Here is a 19,734-nt window from a genome sequence, read left to right on the forward strand (position 1 = left end):
GGGCCACACAAGCGCACAGCTTACAGGGAACATTGCTGATAAGGTGAGTAGTTGATGGACCACCGGCCGGAATGCCTGGTATAAACTAACACAGTTCTTGGTTGGGTGTAAATGGCTGCAACTAAACCAATGTACAATACAATTTAACTGCAAGTGGAGCCAAGGTCAGATTGTGTTTGGCATTGATTTATGTGACTGGTCCTCAGCAGCATTTGCTAAACCTAAACTCTGAGCACCAATTCAACTGCATCCATCACTAATGGTATGAGTCATTTTGCTAGAGTTAGACAAAGCTTTCCTGTACATTAGTTCTAAGCACTGAAAGGGAATTCTTAAATAAGGGTTTTCACCAAAACATTTTTTTCAGTTAAGTCTGACATAAAAAACCCATCTAAATGATTAACCTAAATTATTCACTAGTGTTTCTTTGAATATGGTTCTCACCCCAATGTTCTGAACTAGGTTGGGAGATGAAGACTCTCTGCTTTTGTGAAGCAACACAAAAAGCTAGAAGTGTGAACACATTCTGCAGAAACTCCCTTTTAAAAAATACCCCTCTAATTCTGATTCACTGGGAAGCTCCTAAGTACACAGGAGGAGAGAGAAATTGAACTTTTTGGCTCGAACAGCTGTTAAAACTGTCAGCCAGTTTCAACATACTTGGCAAAAGCTGTAAATATAGCACACCTAGCAAATACCTTCAATACCAAAAGGTTTGTTGCTGCATGTACTGACAGAGACGGTATTAGCTCTTCTGCTCTTAATCTTCTATTCCATTATGCTATATTTAAAAGGATATGTCAAGATGAACAAATCAAGTGTAAGGGCTGCTAACCAATGCCATCCAAAATGCAGCTTCACGTACAACACGGCTTGTCTAACACCTCATAAGAATCATACTCTTGTAATTTTTTTTTTTCTAACTTAATAAAAGCACCTTTCATTTTATTCCAAATGGAAGAGCAGTGTGCATGGCAATGAAGGGGAGGTAAACAAACTGACATACACCAATTTTGTTTCACTAATCAAGCTGACGGAAGTGTAAAAATGGAACAAAGCACAAATCTAGTTCAACCACAAGGCCTGTGGGCCAGTGGATGGCATTACGCCCCACCAAGCCAAATGGGGTCCAAATTGTAGGGGACTAACATGGGGAAAAAAAAAAGATATGAGCCAGATCATGTTCCAGACATCTAGGTGTTTGGGGTGGAATAAATGGAGCATAGCTATTCTTGTAACACCAGTCCACTCCCTTCCCCCACCTCCTCTGTTAACCCTTGTTATACTGGACCCCAGTGGAGGGCTGAGGCTGTCACACTGGGAATTCCCAGTGTGGGGAAGGGACATTGAAGTATCAACCTTGCAAGGATTCCATCAAAAAGTTTGTACAGTTTCAATCTGCATTCACTTTCCAGCAGGGCGCACACTGTATTGTGGAACCTCTCCCACCTTAGGGCAAATTCTAGGAGCAGTAGTAGGCCACGGCATTGCTAGTAAACTGGCACAGAGGCACAAGGGTTATGAAACAGACAAAGCTACTTCAGTGATCTTGGGGAAGCCCCCAGACTTTAGGGATCCATGGGCCAAATCCTTTTATTTTCAAGAAGGTAAATCTCCCTCTTCTTTTTCCAGGTGAAACAATATATGAGAAATAGTGGTGGAATCAGCATAATTTTCCACCTCCTGCCTGTTTCCCTCATCTCCCTCACCAGAGGGGAATCGAGATCAGCCATTTTATTGATACAGTTCTGGTATCGTTAATAAAAACACTAACTCAGATTTATTTTTGTGCCATGACTCTTTGCAGATGAGGTACAAACTGGGCAAGTGTCAAATAAGAAAGAAGGCAGGTCACTGTAAGAGAGATCTGGATCAGTAGGTAAACTGGGCTCAAACAAACAATATGGCTACGTCTACACTGGCCCCAAATTCCGGAAAAAGGATGCAAAGCAGGTAAGTCAGCATAGGGAAATCCGTGGGGGATTTAAATAAACATGTCCGCCGCTTTTTTTCCGGCTTGGGGAAAAGCCGGAAAAAAGCGTCTAGACTGGCGCGATCCTCCGGAATAAAGCCCTTTTCCGGAGGATCTCTTATTCGGGTAGGAATAAGAGATCCTTCGGAAAAGGGCTTTATTCCGGAGGATCGCGCCAGTCTAGACGCTTTTTTCCGGCTTTTCCCCAAGCCGGAAAAAAAGCGGCGGACATGTTTATTTAAATCCGCGGGGGATATTTAAATCCCCCATGGATTTCCCTATGCTGACTTACCTGCTTTGCATCCCTTTTCCGGAATTTGGGGCCAGTGTAGACGTAGCCTATGTGTTTTAATATGGCTCAGTGTAAATGAATAAGTCTTGGAACAAAGAATGTGGGATGCACTTAAAGGATGGGAGACACTATCCTGGGAAGCAGTGACTCTGAAAAAAGATGTGGGGTTCCTGGTGGATAATCAGTGGAACATGAGCTCCCAGTGGGTGAGGTGGCCAAAATGGCTAATGTGTTCCTTGGATGCCTAACCGGGAACCTTGCATAGGAGTAGAGAGGTTATTTTACCTCTGGATTAGGCACTGGTCTGACTGATCCTGGAATATTGTGTCCAGTCCTGTGGTGTCTGCAACTCCAGGACATTGGTAAATTGGAGAAGATTTGGAGAAGAAACACGAATCATAGCATCATAGAACTGGAAGAGACCTCAGAAGGTCACGAGAATGATTAAGAGATTAGACTCAACAACTGACCTGGTTACACTCTGTAAGTACCTACATGGGCAACAAATATTTAACAGGGGGCACTTCAGCTTAGCAGAAAAAGGTATAACATGAGCCAATGACTGGAAATTGAATCTAGCCAAATTTAGACTAGAAATAAGGTGTAATTTTAATGGTGGGAGTAATTAACCACTGGAACAACTTCCTAAGCATTGTGGTGGATTCTGTGTCACTGACCATCCCAATTGGATGGTTTTCTCACAAATATGCTCTAGGAATTATTTTGGAGAAGTTCTGTGGCCTGTTTTGTCACATGGTCAGAATAAATTACCATAATTCTGGTTCCTTCCAGCCTTAGAATCTCTGGATCTTGGCCCCGTTCCTTTAGCTTTTCTCTTTTTGCTAAAGAGCATTAATTATCTTGGGTTACGCTGACATTGTTCTCCTTTCAGGAGTCCCTGACTCCCCAGCCTTTTCTACTCTTCTGAAATGATCAGCATTGGCTCTGAGACTGGCCAGCAGCTGTTAAAAGGGCCCGGAGCAGCCTAACAGGAAAGACACTAAGTTTTGGGGGGGGGGGTTACAAAACTCCCAATTTTTAAAACATATGAATGTTTTGCTGCAGTGTCACACAACAAAGCACTTACAACAAAATGGCAACTTAGCATTGCAGTATGGGTAATGCCTTGCATTCTCTATCTTGCAGCCCTTAAACAAAGCTGCGAAGCCCAGGTCTGTGGGAGTTGGATCTGAGAAGGGAGATCAGGACACATGGCTCTGTTAAAGTCAGGCCCATACGTGCCCTCTTGTCTGGTTTGTGACTGCCCCAAATGGCCTGCAAGCAAAGGACTCTTGCACTAAACAAAGCAATGGATGAAGGCAGGGCTGGCCCACAACATTTTGGCACCTGAGGTGGGGAGCTCAAATTACGCCCCCACATCCCATTGCTTGGGCCAAAACTTTGAAAGATCTCAATTCTGCCTTCTTCCTGTTCTTCTGCTCTCATGGTACTGCAGAGAGAATACGTATGCACCAGCAGCAGACACAATTATCTACACTCTAGGTCCTAGGGGCGTCCCCCACAGTCTGGCCGCCTCAGTTCACTTCATGGTAAGGCCAGCCCTGGATGAGGAAAGGAAAGGAAAGAAGTGGGGTATGGGAGATGGATGGAAATGATTTTTCATTTCCATTCCAGCACTTCATGGTCACTCACTTACACAAGACCTGGTTCTGAGCAATGCTCAGCATCTCACAGGAGCAGAACAAGAATAAGAGCTACTCAGTTTGTTTCTTATATTGACTTTTGCTTACATCTTTGGGCAAAGCGACTCTTTTGTTTGTCAGGGGGTTGTTCTTCTTTGGTTCTTGTCCCTTGGCTATGTCTAGATTGCATCCCTTTTTCGGAAAAGGGATGCAAATTAGACGTATCGCAATTGCTAATGAAGCGGGGATTTAAATCTCCCCCGCTTCATTAGCATAAAAATGGCTGCTGCTTTTTTCGGCACGGAGCTTTGCCGGAAAAAAGCGCCAGTCTAGACGCGGATCTTTCAGTAAATAAAGCCTTTTCCGAAAGATCCCTTATCCCTCTTAAAATAAGGGATGCAATCTAGACGTAGCCCTTGTGTTTTCAGAGGTAAACAAACCCTGAATATCAAAGGTCAAACTCAGTTACCTTCAGGGCCATCCTAAGGGGGGCATGGAGCCTGGGGTGCACCTCCCCTCCCTGTTGCAGGCCCTGCTCCCCCTCCACCCCTTCCTCAAGCCTAGGGTTGCCAGGTGTCTGGTTTTGAACCAGATAGTCCTGTATTTGAGCTTTCTGTTCGGGAAACAAATTGAGAAAATATAAATATCCGGTATTTTCTAAATAAGATGTAACATAGATTGTGAGGTAATTTCAAGTGTGTCCCGTATTTTTGTTGAAGCCATCTGGCAACCATACCCAAGCCCGCCCTGCTCCACCACTATGTGAGCAGTGGAATCTGGAGCAGTGCAGCAGCGTGCTCTGCTCCACCACACCGCCTTCTCCCAGCCTGCTTCTCAGCTCTGGCAGGAAGCAGAGCCTGGAGGGCAGCATGGCAGAGCAAAGCAGGCTGCCATGCCACTCTGGCTCCTGCCACTCATGTGGTGAGTGTTTGTGTGGGGGGGAGTGACCCCTGCTGCCCCTGTGCTAAGCTCCCTAGGTCCCTTCCAAGGCCTGTATGTGGTGGGTGTGAAAGTACTCTCCTCCCATGCTACCCCAAGTAAGCATAGTCCAGCCGGCCAGAGGGAGGCAGGAACAGCACTCCAATTGGTCCTATGGTTGTGTCTATTGAATTTCCCTGGCTTGGTGACTGTTGGGGTTCTGAAACCTTGTGATAAATGTGGGAATTTCAAGTTTGTAACTAACTTGGTAGCAGGTTGTTCTATCTAGTTTCAGTGGAAATGTTTCAAACTGCTTTACTTTTAATAGCATTTGACAATTTCTGAGCATCTAATTCATCCCAGGAAGTCATAAGAAAAAAGGGAACCAGTCCACTCTTATGTCCCTGTTCCACAACATCTATGGCATGGGCACAGACATGGATTTGAGTAACTGTAGAAGAAAAGAAAAAACTAATGTGGGATATTATGTGTCAGGTTGGAAATGAGATTGCTTAGAGTTGTCCTCAGCTTTAAAAAAAATAAATAAAAACTTTAAAATTTGTCCCAGGAAAATCTTGGCCTTACTTAAAATAATGAGATCAGCTGCTTGGTGGTGTGTTTTCTCAAAGGACAAGGCAGAGAAAGATCTGTTGGGGGTAAATAGGAAATACATATAGAAGTCTTAATCCTGCAAGATGCTGTGTACTTTCACCTCCTGTGATTTCAACTCCTCAGTATGCAAAACATGTGTGCAGTGTATACAATATTTCCCAAATGCCTGTTTGAATCAGTCTATTCCATTTGTAATGAAAACTTTTTAGTAAACAAACATAAGTCTTTGGGCTTTGAGGCTGACCTCACACAGATATTTATCAGTTGCTGCTGTACCAGCTTTGCAGCAATATGCACCCATATGTCTGAGATCAAAATAAGGCTGCCTTCAAAATTAATAAGGCAAAGCCTATCACAGTAGGGAAGCCAGTGAAATACTCTATGGCTATTTTTACACACATAACTTAATTGTTTTAAAACCTGTGATGGCAACTAAATATTGCCATCTGATGGTTCCTCTTAGCATTGCCCCAGATACAATCAGTTCAACACTTTGTCTGAGCAGCTTCCCAAAGCACACCTCTGCAGCTTGCAGGCTCTGAGCAATATGGCTAGGACTTGGGCAGCTGCTAGAATCAGATCAGAGCTTGCCATCCAAAACCTAAAAGCACATACCTTTTAAAAAACCAATAAATAAAACTTGTCCCAGTCGTCCTGCAGAAGAGGGAGGCCCTAGGTTAAAAAACAGGAATTCTGCAAGATAGGGAGAAAGCAAATTTTCCCCTCTGTTCACTTTGGTAGATAAATTTAATCCTTAGGATCAAGTAGATAAATCTAACCCAGTCCTTTGCAGCCAGCGAACACTAGCCATACTCTAGTTGCTTCATGTGTCTTAATTCTTGTTCCTTCTTATGGTACTTATATTGCAATAGTGCCCCACTGAGTCAGGGCTAGAGCTGCAATTATAACTCATGGGGTTCCTCCTGTGCTCACATCATGCAGTTTAAAAAAATAATTAGATACTGTGGGCACTACTGTCATATAAAAGTCCCAGCAGGACTCTGCTGGGCATGGTACTTTTATGGTACTCCCTGCCTTGGGAGATGGTAAAATCTACAGATAACTGCATAACCTTATGAACAAATGTTTTATTTAGCAATAAAAAGTGAGTGGGTGGCTGGGTGGGGGGCTTAGAAAACATGTTTCACAACTGTGATGGCATCACTCCAGTGTTTACCTATCCTAGGATGAGAGTTTAAATACTAGCAATTCAGACAATATAGCTATGTTCATCAATCAGCGTTGTTTAAAAAGCAAAGGAAGTTGGTGCAGTAGCTTCCTTCTTCAAGGATTTATGATTGGATTATATATTGTAAATTCTTCTCTTGCTGTGTACAAGTAAGCACACATGCAATCTAAAAACACCATAAAGATAGTTGTAATCTGGCAAGGTAACAAGAACAAATCATGTCAAACCAACCAGATGGCTTGCTTTGACAGCATAACAAGCCTTGTGGACAGGGGTGAAGCAGTAGAGGTGGTATATCTTGACTTTAATAAGGCTTTTAATATTGTCCTGCATGACCTTCTTGTAAACAAACTAGGGAAATGCAACCTCAGGACTTCAGACAGACTTGCCAGGCTGCTGGGCAAGGCGGGGTAGGGAGTTAACTCTGGGACAATGGAAGGGGCAGGGCGAGGGCTAGAGTCTCTCAGCAAGCCCTTCAGTGCTGCCCGGCCTTAAGTCACTGGGCCCTGGGGCAGCTGCCCCTTTCGCTCCTTATGCAACCTAAATGAAACTGTTATAAGGTGGATGCGAAACTGGTTGGAAAACTGTTCTCAGAGGGTAGTTATGGTTCACAGTCATGATGGAAGGGCATAATGATGGGATCCTGCAGGGATCAGCTCTGGGTCCTATTCTGTTCAATATCTTCATCAGTGATTTAGATAATGGCATAGAGAGTACACTTATAAAGTTTGTGGATGATACCAAGCTAGAAAGGGGTTGCACATGCTTTGGAAGACAGAATTAAAATTGAAAAAGATCTTGATAAACTTGACTTAGTTTGAGGTAAATAAGATGAAATTCAATCAGGATAAATGCAAAGTACTCCATGTAGAAAGGAACAATCAGTTGCGTGCACACACAAAATAGGAAATGACTGTTTAGGAAGGAGTACTGCAGAAAGAAATATAGGAATACAAGCTAAATATGAGTCAACAGTGTAACATTGTTGAAAAAAAGGAGAAAAAAGCAAACATCATTACAATAAAAGGGTATTGTAAGGAGGCATGAGAAGTAATTCTGCTCTGCGCTGATTAGGCCTCAACTAGAGTACTGTGTCCAGTTCTGGATGCCACATTTTTGGGAAAGATGTGGATAAATTAGAAAAAGTCCAGTGAAGAGCAACACAAATAATTAAAGGTCTAGAAAACATGACTTGTAAGGGAAGATTGAAAAAATTGGGTTTGTTTAGTTTGGAAAAGATTGAGAGGGGACACAACTATTTTTAAGTACCTAAAAGATGGTTACAAGGAGGAAGGAAAAAAATTCTCCTTAACCTCTGATGATAGGACAGAAAGCAATGAGTGTAAATTGCAGCAAGAGAGGTTTAGGTTGGACATTAAGAAAAACTTCCTAACTATCCGGGTGGTTGAGCACTGGAATAAATTGGTTGTGGAATCTCCATCATTGGAGATTTTGAAGAACAAGTTAGACAAACATCTGTCAGGGATGGTCTAGAGGTCTTGCCATGAATGCAGGGGACTGCACTAAATGAACTCTCAAGGTCCCTATGATTTCTGTTATCCTAAAGTAACAAGCTTACATTTCTGCAGGGCTGGCCTTACCATGAGGCGACCTGAGGCAGCTGCCTCAGGTGCTAGACTGGGGGCGGGGGGGGGAGAGGTGCCATTAGGACCCAGAGTGTGGAAAATTGTGTCTGCTGCTGGTGCATATGTATGCTCTCTGCAGTACTAAGAGAGGAGTAAAACAGGAAGAAGGCAGAATTGAGACCTTTCAAAATTTTGGCCCAAGCGAGGGGGCATAGGGGCGTAATTTGAGCTCCCCACCTCAGGTGCCAAAATGTTGTGGGTTGGCCCTGTGTTTCTGGTTCAAGAGGCCTTTCATTTAGTTTTCCTGGCAAATCTATCAAGAAGGCCTGACCATGTCTGGTGATGTATCAGGGTAGGACTTAAATCGGGACGCCTGACTTGGTGATGTGATACAGGCCTTTCTGTGTCGCTAGATCAAATACTTCCTATAGTGGGAATGAATGCAATATTACCATTGTTTCCTGGCTGCTCAGTAAGTGACATATGTGAAGTAAGTTTGGTGGCCTTAGCCTAGTTACCAGTGAACAAACATACACCACAAATGACCTCAGTTGGCCGTTGGTTGGATACTTGCAGGAATATGACTGAGGACTGATTTTGGCATATGTATCCAATCCCCTTCATCCCTAGAAATGTTCCGTACTGGTGGCAGGGGAGCACTATGAAACTTGTACTACCACTGTCTCTTATTGAAGCTGTTCTGTGTATAAACCAGGGCTACTCAACTTTGGAAGCCCCAGGGCCATAATGCACATGCTGAGGGCCACAACTTAAGTGGGGTTGCATATTCATGCAAATATATATGCAAATAGCTTCTTTCTCACGGATGGGCATGAATACAAAGATTAAGGCAAGACTACACAGCATGCAGGTCCCATTTAACTCAGTTCTGCTGACATTAATAAAATGCAGTATTTACCCGATTTCACCCATGTGACAGCACTTTTAATGAGCAATGACAGTCCAGGAATTAAACTACAAAAACGCATATCAACGGAAGATCATTATATTGACTCACCTTTGTGGAGCGTGTTCCCAGTGGAGGATCCCACTCACAGGCCATGTGTTCAGCTCTGTGTAAACCCAAACTGAGTAGCCCTGGTATAAACAGAACTTTAGGCCTTATCTACATAACAAAGTTGCATTGTCATGGTGCAAATTAAAATGGCACAAATATTTGTTTCAGAATGACTGGCCTACTGCATTGTAGTTCTGCGTAAGTCTTCCGAATACAAGTTCAAAGCCATCCAAATTAAAAGTGTAAACGAACTAGTTTGTACACATTTAAATATTAGCATACAAACCCATTTCAGTTAAACCTGTGTAACTTTCCCATGTAGACAAGATCTTAGCATGAAAAATGCCCAATTTTCCGCCTTGGAGACTATATTCATTAATATGTCATTCATTTCCTTCTGTCCTCACCTGCATTTATTATTAAATTATTTCAATCTCTTAACCCAGGAAACAGATTTAGAGACTAGACAGATTAGTCATAGCACTCTGTGACCCTTTCAACATGAAATTCCTATACATATGAAACTCACCTCTGTTTTTACAAACTGAGGACCCAGCCCAAATTCACCAGTGTTCACTAAACTTTAGGCAAATCTTCAATGATTTATGGTTTCATGTAAAAAAATTACATGCACTATTGTATAATATGAAGCCCCATGATGCTCAGCTGCTTCAGCTGAATTTCATTAGGTATTGGAGTTTGAACTTGAAACTCAGAAGTTGCAAAAAAACACACACTAATCACTGGTGCAATACAGATCTTTTCAGATAACTTTAAGAACCCTATTAACTTGCTTTATCAAATGATAAAAACCAAATGTTCCCATTAATAAATTCTTAAAATAATGTTTCTAATTTTCTTCCTCTCCTCCTTCTCACTGTCCTTCCCTTCTCCCCACTTGCTTGTGGTGACATCAGAGCTTTAATATATGGGTCAGGTTGGTTCTCCTGCAACTATAAAATCCATGGATGTGAAATCTCTGCTTTTTACAAGGAACAAGAGTGGCACCCAGTGGTCAAGTGAGTGTTTTAATGAACTCCTTGAAATAGCACTCCTCAGGATCAACACTGTAGCGATCAATCCATTGGCGTAAACAGGAACACAGCCCCCACCAACCCTACCTTGCACAAGATGCTTCTGTAAGTACATTGACTTCAGCTACAAGGCCTTAAATATAGCATGACTGTGTAACAATTGTGGAGGGGTGACTAGCCCAAATTTGTGACTGGGTGTAGGCTGGTAATGGAAATGGATGAAACGAGTTACAATGAACAGAGGAGTAACATATCAAGAGCAGGCAATCTGGGAGAACCAAGGTGTATTTCTCTGTAGCATAGAGATGAGCTGGTGACTGTGTTGATAAAGAGTGTATGGATTGTGAAAGCATCCAAGAACAGCCAGGGAGCACTAGAGGCTATATTTTGCCATTGCATATGCAACTTTCCACTGGAGGACATAAGATTGGACTGCTCAGTCTTCAAACCAAATTATACAATTCCAGCTAAGGCTTTTGTTCCAACAGCCATTTCCAGTGGCTTCCACTTTGCTTGAAAGTATTAGTGAGACCACATCAGTGCCTTGCACTACTGATTCATAGGAGTAAAACAATCCTTCCTTAGCCTGCATCCAGACTTGGACCTAATAGTGTGATTTCCAGGTCATTAAGTAATAAGCTAGCTCAATGAGAGTTAAAATGGTAGCATAGCCACAGCAGCAGGTAGCACAGGTCCTTCTGTGTAATAGTTTGGACTGAAACATTTCATTTCAATCATCAATGTATTTCTTCATTTACCTGCTGCTAGGTTTTATGTTAACCAACAGCAGACTAGAATTGTATGCATCAGCAAAGCAGTAAGCATCAACAAAGCAGTAATTTCAGACTATCTTAAAACTTGTCTTTGCAAGTAGCTCTTCCAGGCCATAGCCTGTGCTTTGTAAAAATATGCTGAAAACAGTCTGATTTTATTTGCATATGTCCTGCCTCTAAAATGAAAATGGAGGTGTCTTGCCAACTGTAGCAAGTCTGAGTGTTGGCTGGACTCTACCTCACAAAGCAAGACTAGCATTACTGCATTAAGATAGAATTGTCACAACACTCTAGTAAGGAGCAATTCCTCACTTGTGTGTAGTACTAACTAGACAGTCAAATAGAGGTGACAAATGACTATGTAAAAAAGAATGCGCAGATAGGACAGCATACTAACAGAAAGCTACATCCCATTAAGCTAGAGTGTGACTTTCTAACATTTTAATGATTTTGAAGTGAGTGCCCTGAGATTTAAGTTTTAATTAGTTTGTATCTGGTGACTTTTTCACATAGCCTGCAAATCACTGATATGATTATTCCATGAAGAGTAGACAAACTCCCAAACAGATAACGCTAAAGCAAAGACATCTCTGCTTTCTGCCTTATCACTTCATAGTGTCATTGTCTCCCACTGCTTTGCCCAATAACTATGCTGTGTGTATCTCCACAGGTCCAGGCACATTTGTATTCAGGGTAGCTAGACTGGGTCACTGTTCCCCATGCTTATTGAGCTAGCGAATGTATATACAAGCTGGGAATCACATCCTTTGCTTTAAGTGCAGACACAGTCTTTAGTTTCATTGTATGCCACATTGGATAGAAAAGTTACAATGTGAGACTGCTGTAAACAAAATTATTGCAGTCTTAAATACTTTCCACTCAACCTTTTCAAAAGAAGCAAGCTAATTAGTAAAATGTGTACAACTTTTTTTACATTACACTAGCTTTCACAATACTACTGCTACACTCTGTAATTAGTAAACTTAATAGTTAGCCCATGGCATCAACCCTCACACCTCACTCACTCCAGTTAAGTTTCCAGAAGGTGGAACTTAATTTATATGCTCGAATTTACTGAAAACAAGAATAGTGACCAGAAACACCACCGATTCCTACATACTGATGTATTTATCTAGCGCAGAGGCTCTCAACCTTTCCAGAATACTGTACCCCATTTAAGAGGAATTTATCTTGCATACCCCCAAGTTTAATCTTTTAAAAACTGCTTGCTTACAAAAAATCAGACAAAAATACATGTGTCACGCAACATGTTGTTACTGGAAAAGTGCGTACTGTATGAAATTGTAGTGATTTTGCTTGTTTTTAAATGTAGCCTGTTATTAAACTAGGAAAATCTAGAAGAGTTGATGTATACCCCTGGAATACCTGTGCCTACTCCTATCACTCAGCCATTTGATTGGAAAGACTCATGCTGATCAACCCTGTATTTCACGTGTATTCTTTGAAAATACATTTGGGAACCAAAGTTGCAGCTCATGTTCAATTATAGCATGCAATATCTATTATTAACACATCAACATCTACAGAAGTCAATTGACAAATTCCTGTTAACGAGGCTTTGGACTGGGTTGGGTTACCATAGGTGAATTTAGAAATATATAATTTTAAACTTGAATCAGCATTCATACAACTATAAAATTTTATGAACCCTAAAAAGTGTGAAGATGGTAATTTATTTGCTTTCTAGTTTATATAGAAATATTCTAGATTATACCTATCACTTTTTAAATTAATATTTTAAGGCACTAAAATGTCTGATTTTTGCAACATCAGTGTGCCAAATCTTAAACTCCACTCCTTTTGCAGACTAGGGAAAGGCAACATCTTTAAAATCTAGTTTTTGTTTTAAATTTCTAGGCCTTCCTAGATGTGAAGAAAACCTTCCAAATAGACCAATTTTAAAACAAGTGCCACCTTCCAAATTCTGCAGACAGTTGAAGTGCCTCTGCTGATGCTCAGAGCTTCCTAAGCCGCTGCTGTGAGAGAATATTAACCAGTCCTCCAGTGGTGCTATTTAGCTGGTAAGTCAGTTACTCCGTGGGAAAACGGAGCAGCAGCAGGTGGCAAATGCAGCTACCTAGCGGATAGGAGAATCCAAAAGTGAAGAGTTTGCATCATAAGTTTGGTTGCGGAAACGTTCCCAGCACATCAACTACATGATGCTGTGGTCATCGGTGGGCTTTAGACATTGAATACTAGCTAGCTGGAAGCAGATGTGAAAGATGAGCTTCTGAGTAAGGTCCAAGGAAAACACTGTTAGAAATGCCTGCACCCTTCCTAGTATATATTTATAGCTTTTCACCTCAATATTTGTTTTTGGGTAACAGGTTTACTTGTCTCATATCAAATAAGATTTCTAAGTCCTGAATGGATGAGGATGGACTAGTATACTAGTATAAATTAGGAAAAGCAAGTTGTGAGCTAGAGAGAAAAGGGAACACAAACCAATGAAGTCTGTCATGATACAGAGGAGGAAGAAAGTGGATTGAAAAGATATTTTTCCATCCTTAGTAAGCTTACTCCTTGTACAGTAGCTGAAAAGTTAGCTCAGACTAAAATTGGCATCTAAACTAAAAGGCTATTCAGTCCCATGTGCTGACAGTCAAACATTGACCATACTGTGGCATTCTTTGTTTTTCCATTTATCAAAACAAACCCATAATCCAACCAATGGATTTGCTCCAGTTTCATCAAGGAACATTATCACTTTTCAAATCCCATCCCTAATGTAAGAAAACAACAAACATTCAACATTTCCACTGTTAACTTGTTAAATTCTTTTAATAAGACAAATGTCACCACAATACAAGTAAATCAGACCAGTTAAAAAGTAGATTACATAATGCAGATTTAATTGACAAGTATTCTGAATTAGTCTTTCCGTAATTGAATAGTTTCCTCCTTAATACCATCTTTTGTGACAATGCAGATCTTAAGTGAATCTCCAGTGTATACATCTCTCTCAGCTGCAGAAATAAAGACATCTTTAACTAGCTGCATAGCCTTTTCCAGGGACAACGGCACGTGCTCCACATTTTGCATGTTCTTGAAGCCAACCTATGGAAAAAAGTGATGCTGGATTATTCTGTTTCATGGGTTTTGAAAAATTCAAGTAAAGAGAAATTGTAAAATTAGTTTAGTCAGATACAGGAACTGCCAGGCTTAAGTCTGAACAGAAATGTGGAACACCCAAACACTTGATGGAATTTGCTTCAATGATTTATATTTTGATGCAAGGCTGCTCAAAAGCTGGTGCACCAATTAAGATATGCTAGTAATTCTATTGTATTTGAGTAGAGAAAAGTAGGAAACTGGGTTCAGAATAAGGCAAGCATAGTTTCTCTCCTACTAATACAGAGTAGACTTATAAAAACCACCATGAACATTCAAATTGAACCAATCTGTACAGAAGCTTCCCATTCTAGCATAGCTCAAAAGAAAGGGCAGAGTATTTTATGTCAAATCATCCAACATAGCAGTCTTTATACATTGCTTTGCAGTATTCTAAGAATATTAAGAATTTGCACAAGTGTGAATGTTCACGTTTCTAAAGGTTGTCCAAATTTTTCACTTTTAGTTCTATGTTTTCCCCTAACAGAACAGGGCATGGAAAGAACCACCATTTCACAGCCTAAATATGTTGTAGCCATTGTCATTCCTTCCAAACAATTTTACAAGATACTAAGCACCCCCCCACCACTCAAAAATAAAGTTTAAGACTACTTCAAGACTACCTGGTTGTCAAGCAGGGGCTGTAACATGGCACTTGCTGAACCACCAGCTTTGAAGGCATCTCTCTGATATGAACCAACTGGGTCAAAGCTATACACTGCTCCCTTCCCTTGAAGAGAAAAAAGTGTTAATTAAATCTACACACCAGAAAGCCATTTTCTTAATGATATACAAGTGGTACTTCAAAAATATTACATAGTAGTTTCCCAGCCATCCTGAGACAAGATTAATAACTTGATCTCTGAAGAAAAGGTGAATCAGAGGACCTGAGGATAAAGACCAGCTCTGATTCTTGGTCAAAGCCATAGAACAGAGAATCCTAATGGTATTCTGGCTGGTGCTCAACCAAATCATTAGAAAAGCTTAAAAGCCAGAGATAAGAACTTACTTCTGAGGTCTAAGGTAACTACAATCTTACATGTTTTATTAAACTACTCCTACTGTATGTCCATATCTACAAAGGTTTTGATTTGAAACAGCATATTTATTAATTTCACAGACCATTCAGAAAAGGAATATGCTGCAGGAACAGCTGTCTACCAATAATACAAAAAAGATCTGAAAGTAAAATTAACATTAAGATGTTGAGTTGGTAAAACATTTAATCTTTAACTAGATGTATCTGCTTGGCTCAATACAGGTAAAATCCTGTGAATGGAACACTATCAATCCATGCCTTTGATATTCCAGTGTTCTGTACTGTTGCTTTTCAGAACAGCCTGAGAGACTAGCAGTATACTCCATTCCACCTTAAAGTACTAAATGTGAAAAAGATAGAAAGGTAGAAGCGTTTTTAGCAAAGACATTATTTCAGCTCTGAATAAGTAATTTGAAAAAGGAGGATTTAGCCATCTTTAGATCTTGGAGTTCATACACAGACTCTTCAGAGACTGAAGGCAGTAATATATTAAAATGTTGGTGAAAACTATAAGATCTGATCATACAAACTATACATTAGTTTACCTACCTAAAGGAACTATAATACTTACCAAAACTATTTTTAAAGTGCCTTGATATCCTCAAAAATATTGTTAACAGCAACATTATTTCACATAAGAGAAGCAAGGATAAAGCTTCTTCAAACTGCACACCAGTCTGCTTCTGTAGAAATGATTGCCCTTTCCCAGCAGAAATCAGTCTTTTCTCCCTTTCCTTTCTACAAGAAAGCCTAAAGCTTTACCTTCTTCATCAAGCCCGCCAATGATGTTGTAAACGTAATAAGGAAAGAAGCGCCGAGAATACAGGATTGTAGACAGCATTGCTGCAATTGCACCAGTAGTCATGGTCTTGTTATTGGAATGCTTGTACATCTGTAATAAGCAAGTGGAGCAGCACAAAAAATGCGTTAAACAGTAATATTAGAATAGTAAGCAGACACGCACAGCAGAAGTATAACTGGAATACAAAATTATGAAAATTCTGTTTTTAGATTACTACCAAGATTAAATGGTGGTGTATTTATGGGGTTTCTTGAAGTTTAGGCACAAAATTTAAGTTTCACAGAAGTTTTTATTAAAAAAGATGTTACATGGTCACTAAATACTAAAATATTAACAAAGGTGGTTTTTAAAATTTGTCTTTACTTTTCACAGTTTTTGTATTCTAATTGCCTTTGCATTTTACTGAGTTTAGATGGTACATTTTCTCTTCTTAGGTTCTTTCACTAGCAATGACACAATGTTTGGGGTATCAACACTTCAGGGGAATATTTGAAACTCAACTATCTTTACTTTGTTACATTTTTATTTCAGTTTCTTTACTTGCTCCAATTATTGCTCTTCTCTAGTATTTTGATAAGGCAGAATTACATTCATTTATCTATCTATATATTTTAGAGCTGTCTGAGTCTGTCTGCAAGTCTGTTAGTTCAAGAATGCCTCCTAAATGGCAACAGCTAGGACTACCTCCTTCTCCTCCACTGCACCTGGAGAGCACCTCTTCTCACCCCTGGCCTAGGCCTGGAGAGCACCAGCAGAAAGCCTCCTCCCAACCCCAGGTAAGTCTTCTCATAGATAAAAATATCAAACATTTAGCTACCTTTAGTCTTGCTTCAATAATTTTAGTAAGCGTGAGGCAATCTCCATGAAAACCACTGCATCCAATGACTGTTTGATCTGTTCTGTAAAACGCAAAATTGGATAGTTCTTTTTTAATGCTTACCGAAGTATCAACTATGCCATTTCTTTTATTGACAAGCAACACCAGGAATACTGAATACATTGCATTAAAAATGCTAAGAATGTATCAGCTGGTAACAATTAACTAACTCTATAGACTATTATCAAGAGATACGCATATCAATATGGATAGACCAGTTTGAGAACTACTCATCTAGTTAAGTGCAAGGCTGTGTGAAAGAAGAACCAGATTCTATTCCCAGTCCTGTCAGATAATTTTTGTAATTTTACAGGTATGTGATTTAACCTCTGTGCCTCAAATTGCCAATCTAAAAATTGGAACAGGATTTACATAATTCACATGGCTATTGAGAGGATTAATTAATATTTTGTAAAGTACTTTGACATCATTGAATGAAAGGAGCTACAGAATTGCAAGTGATCAAAATGTTACTTATTTAAAACTGAGCACTGATTGTACACAAGCTTAAAATGACTAAATATGCCATCTAAAAATTGACAAAACATTTTACTCATTGTTAAGCATTATTAACTTTAACAACCTAAAGTGAAAATTTTCTCTCTTAACACAAGACTACATCAATGATGGGCAGCCATCATATTTCAGCAGACAGATGGTACCAAGATAACTCACCTCTGGACATTACCAAGAATTTACTGATATGCTAAGGAGTTAGCCAGGAGAAACATGAACTCTCATGAACTGTCAGACAAGAGAGGATTTGCATCTGGAGTGTGACAGAGGCACGTGCCTCCTTTAAATGCATGTAATGATAAAGTTTAAGGGGAAAAATTATCCAGGTGGACTGAAGGAAGTACAGGAATAATATGGAAGAAGATTGATAGAGGAACTGCTGACAAGTTTACTGCTGATCTCTGAGAGGAAGCTCTGAAGTGCCACATGGTCTATTGAAATAATAGACCATTAATGTATTTGCTATACAGTCAAAGGTATCACAGTGGCTCCAACTACTCAGTGTCAGGAATAGGCAAAGCTAGTCATGACAACTCATGAGTGCTGCTACAATTAGGAAACCAAAAACTTCAGGTGTCAGTGAAATTCAAGCAACAAAACACAAACTAAGAAACTTGATCTCATTAACAGCATCACAACAGAAGCCAAAACAAACCCTTACAAATGCACTTCCTATCTTACTGGAATGTTTTTCTAGGGCAACAAATGAAAATGCTAGTCATTCAATCTTCCAAGGATGCCATACAATAAGATTAAAACTTACAGTTTATAGCATTTTGGACTGTCCCTGCTGTGAATTGCGTAACCTTCACTCAGTCGTGTGTCTGAGGCAACAATAGAAAAATCTTCTCCAGCAATCGCCAGCACAGTGCTTAAAGAAAATGAGGACTAATTTATAATCATTATATAATCAAGATTTCTAGACCTAAAAAAAACATCTTCACCCTAGCAGCTTCATGTCTATATATTAGGGATGTAAAGGCATAATCATGTAAACGGTTAACAGTTAACCAGTGACTCTGGGCTAATCTGTTACTGTTCCGTTACACACAGGTTTCTGCCCGCTCTTTGGGAGGCAGCTGCCACTCTCCATCAGAGGCAGAAGCACAGGGGTGGCAGCCAGCTCACCAAAAGCTGGGCTGCAGGTGGGAACTGGCACATGCTGGGAACCGTCTTAGAAAGCCAGCTTTTGGCTGTTGTATCATACTGTAGTTGCATGTAACTGCTGAGATTTTCAGTGGTTACACTGTTACCCAATTACCCTCATTTTAACATCCCTAGTCTGTGGTGGTGGACAAGCTTTGAATATTCTGAGGCAGCAGGAGTGGGGGGGGGGGGGAAGCACTAGCTGCCACAGGAGGGGACCTGATTTGAAGGTAGGCCCCTTTAGCACTGGCTCTGCAGTGCCACCTTCCTCTTACCGTGTTGTCTCAGCTGCCAAGGACAGAGGCTGCTTCATAGCAGCTCTCCCCATCCCCACAACAGCCTGTTTGCAGGGAACTTGGACCCCAACAGACAGGGGCTGCTTCTACCCCACACTGCTGCCTCTGTCGATCAGTCACAGTGGCAGGCAGCTCCCGGAGCTGTTTTTTTAACTGGCTCCCACCTGCCACCCAGCACTGCTGCCTCTGAGACAGAGGCAGCAGCATCATGAGGTGGCAGGGGGCTTCCTGGGGAGTGGGGCTGCAGCAAAGATTTCATGTGGTTACACAACTGCTCCCCCACGTCTAACATCCCTTTGCTCTGCAGGGCGCCGTTAGAAAAGCGGTTTCCAAAGCTGCTTTTCTTAACAGCAGCCTTTCCACGGACACGCAACAGGCGCTGCGGGGGCGTCCCAGGCTGGCGTCGTGCGGGGCCCAGAGCTTGGGGCAGGGGCGCGGCCGCTTGGGCCGAACGCAAAGCGACGCGCTGCCCCGAGCCCCCGTTACAGGAGGGTCCTTTCATCCCGCCTCCCGAGGCAAAGCCGCTCCGGAAGCGCAGGGGGCGGGGAAGCCCCGGGGTGTCTGTGCGCTCCCCTGCGGGGTCCGGGGGCGGGGGAAGAGAAAGCGAAAGCGGCGGGGCTGAGGGCCCCGGGGCGGGCCCGGCTCGTTACCCGCCGTTGAAGGTGTAGGGGGAGAACCGGTGCTGCGCGGGGCCGCCGAGCTGCTGCCCCATCCCGGGCCGAGGCTCCGCGTAGCCGGCTGTGGACAACATCCTGGCGCGCGCGCTTGGGAGCCGGCGGGCGGCTGCTGTCTCACGGCAAAATGGCGGCGCCGGAACCGGAACTTCTCCCTTCGCCAGCAGCGTCCGCTCTAGCCTCACCTTGGCCCGATCTCGTCTGCCCCGCGCTCG

At 41.6% G+C, this 19,734-nt stretch overlaps 1 protein-coding gene across 1 annotated transcript; it reads right to left on the bottom strand.

Annotated features, from left to right (window-relative positions):
* Positions 1-13,820: 13,820 nt before the first annotated feature.
* On the bottom strand, positions 13,821-19,630 carry PSMB1 (proteasome 20S subunit beta 1). The gene is made up of 6 exons (XM_006121987.4): positions 19,496-19,630; positions 18,167-18,274; positions 16,828-16,909; positions 15,971-16,100; positions 14,793-14,899; positions 13,821-14,115 (listed from the first exon to the last, which is right to left on the bottom strand). The coding sequence occupies exons 1-6, from the start codon at positions 19,594-19,596 to the stop codon at positions 13,930-13,932; spliced, it is 714 nt and encodes a 237-aa protein (XP_006122049.1). The 5' UTR covers positions 19,597-19,630; the 3' UTR covers positions 13,821-13,929.
* Positions 19,631-19,734: the final 104 nt, after the last annotated feature.

Source organism: Pelodiscus sinensis, chromosome 3, assembly GCF_049634645.1.
Source record: "Pelodiscus sinensis isolate JC-2024 chromosome 3, ASM4963464v1, whole genome shotgun sequence".
NCBI classification, from domain to species: Eukaryota; Metazoa; Chordata; order Testudines; family Trionychidae; genus Pelodiscus; species Pelodiscus sinensis.

What these genes read in the sequence shown, in the direction of transcription:
- PSMB1 (XM_006121987.4), bottom strand. Translation starts at nt 19,596, where the DNA reads ATGTTGTCCACAGCCGGCTACGCGGAGCCTCGGCCCGGGATGGGGCAG. An exon ending in CCCTACACCTTCAACGGCGG is followed by an intron (nt 18,275 to 19,495) that starts GTAACGAGCCGG and finishes ATTTTCTTTAAG; the next exon opens with CACTGTGCTGGCGATTGCTG. An exon ending in TGGCGGGCTTGATGAAGAAG is followed by an intron (nt 14,900 to 15,970) that starts GTAAAGCTTTAG and finishes TTTCTCTTCAAG; the next exon opens with GGAAGGGAGCAGTGTATAGC.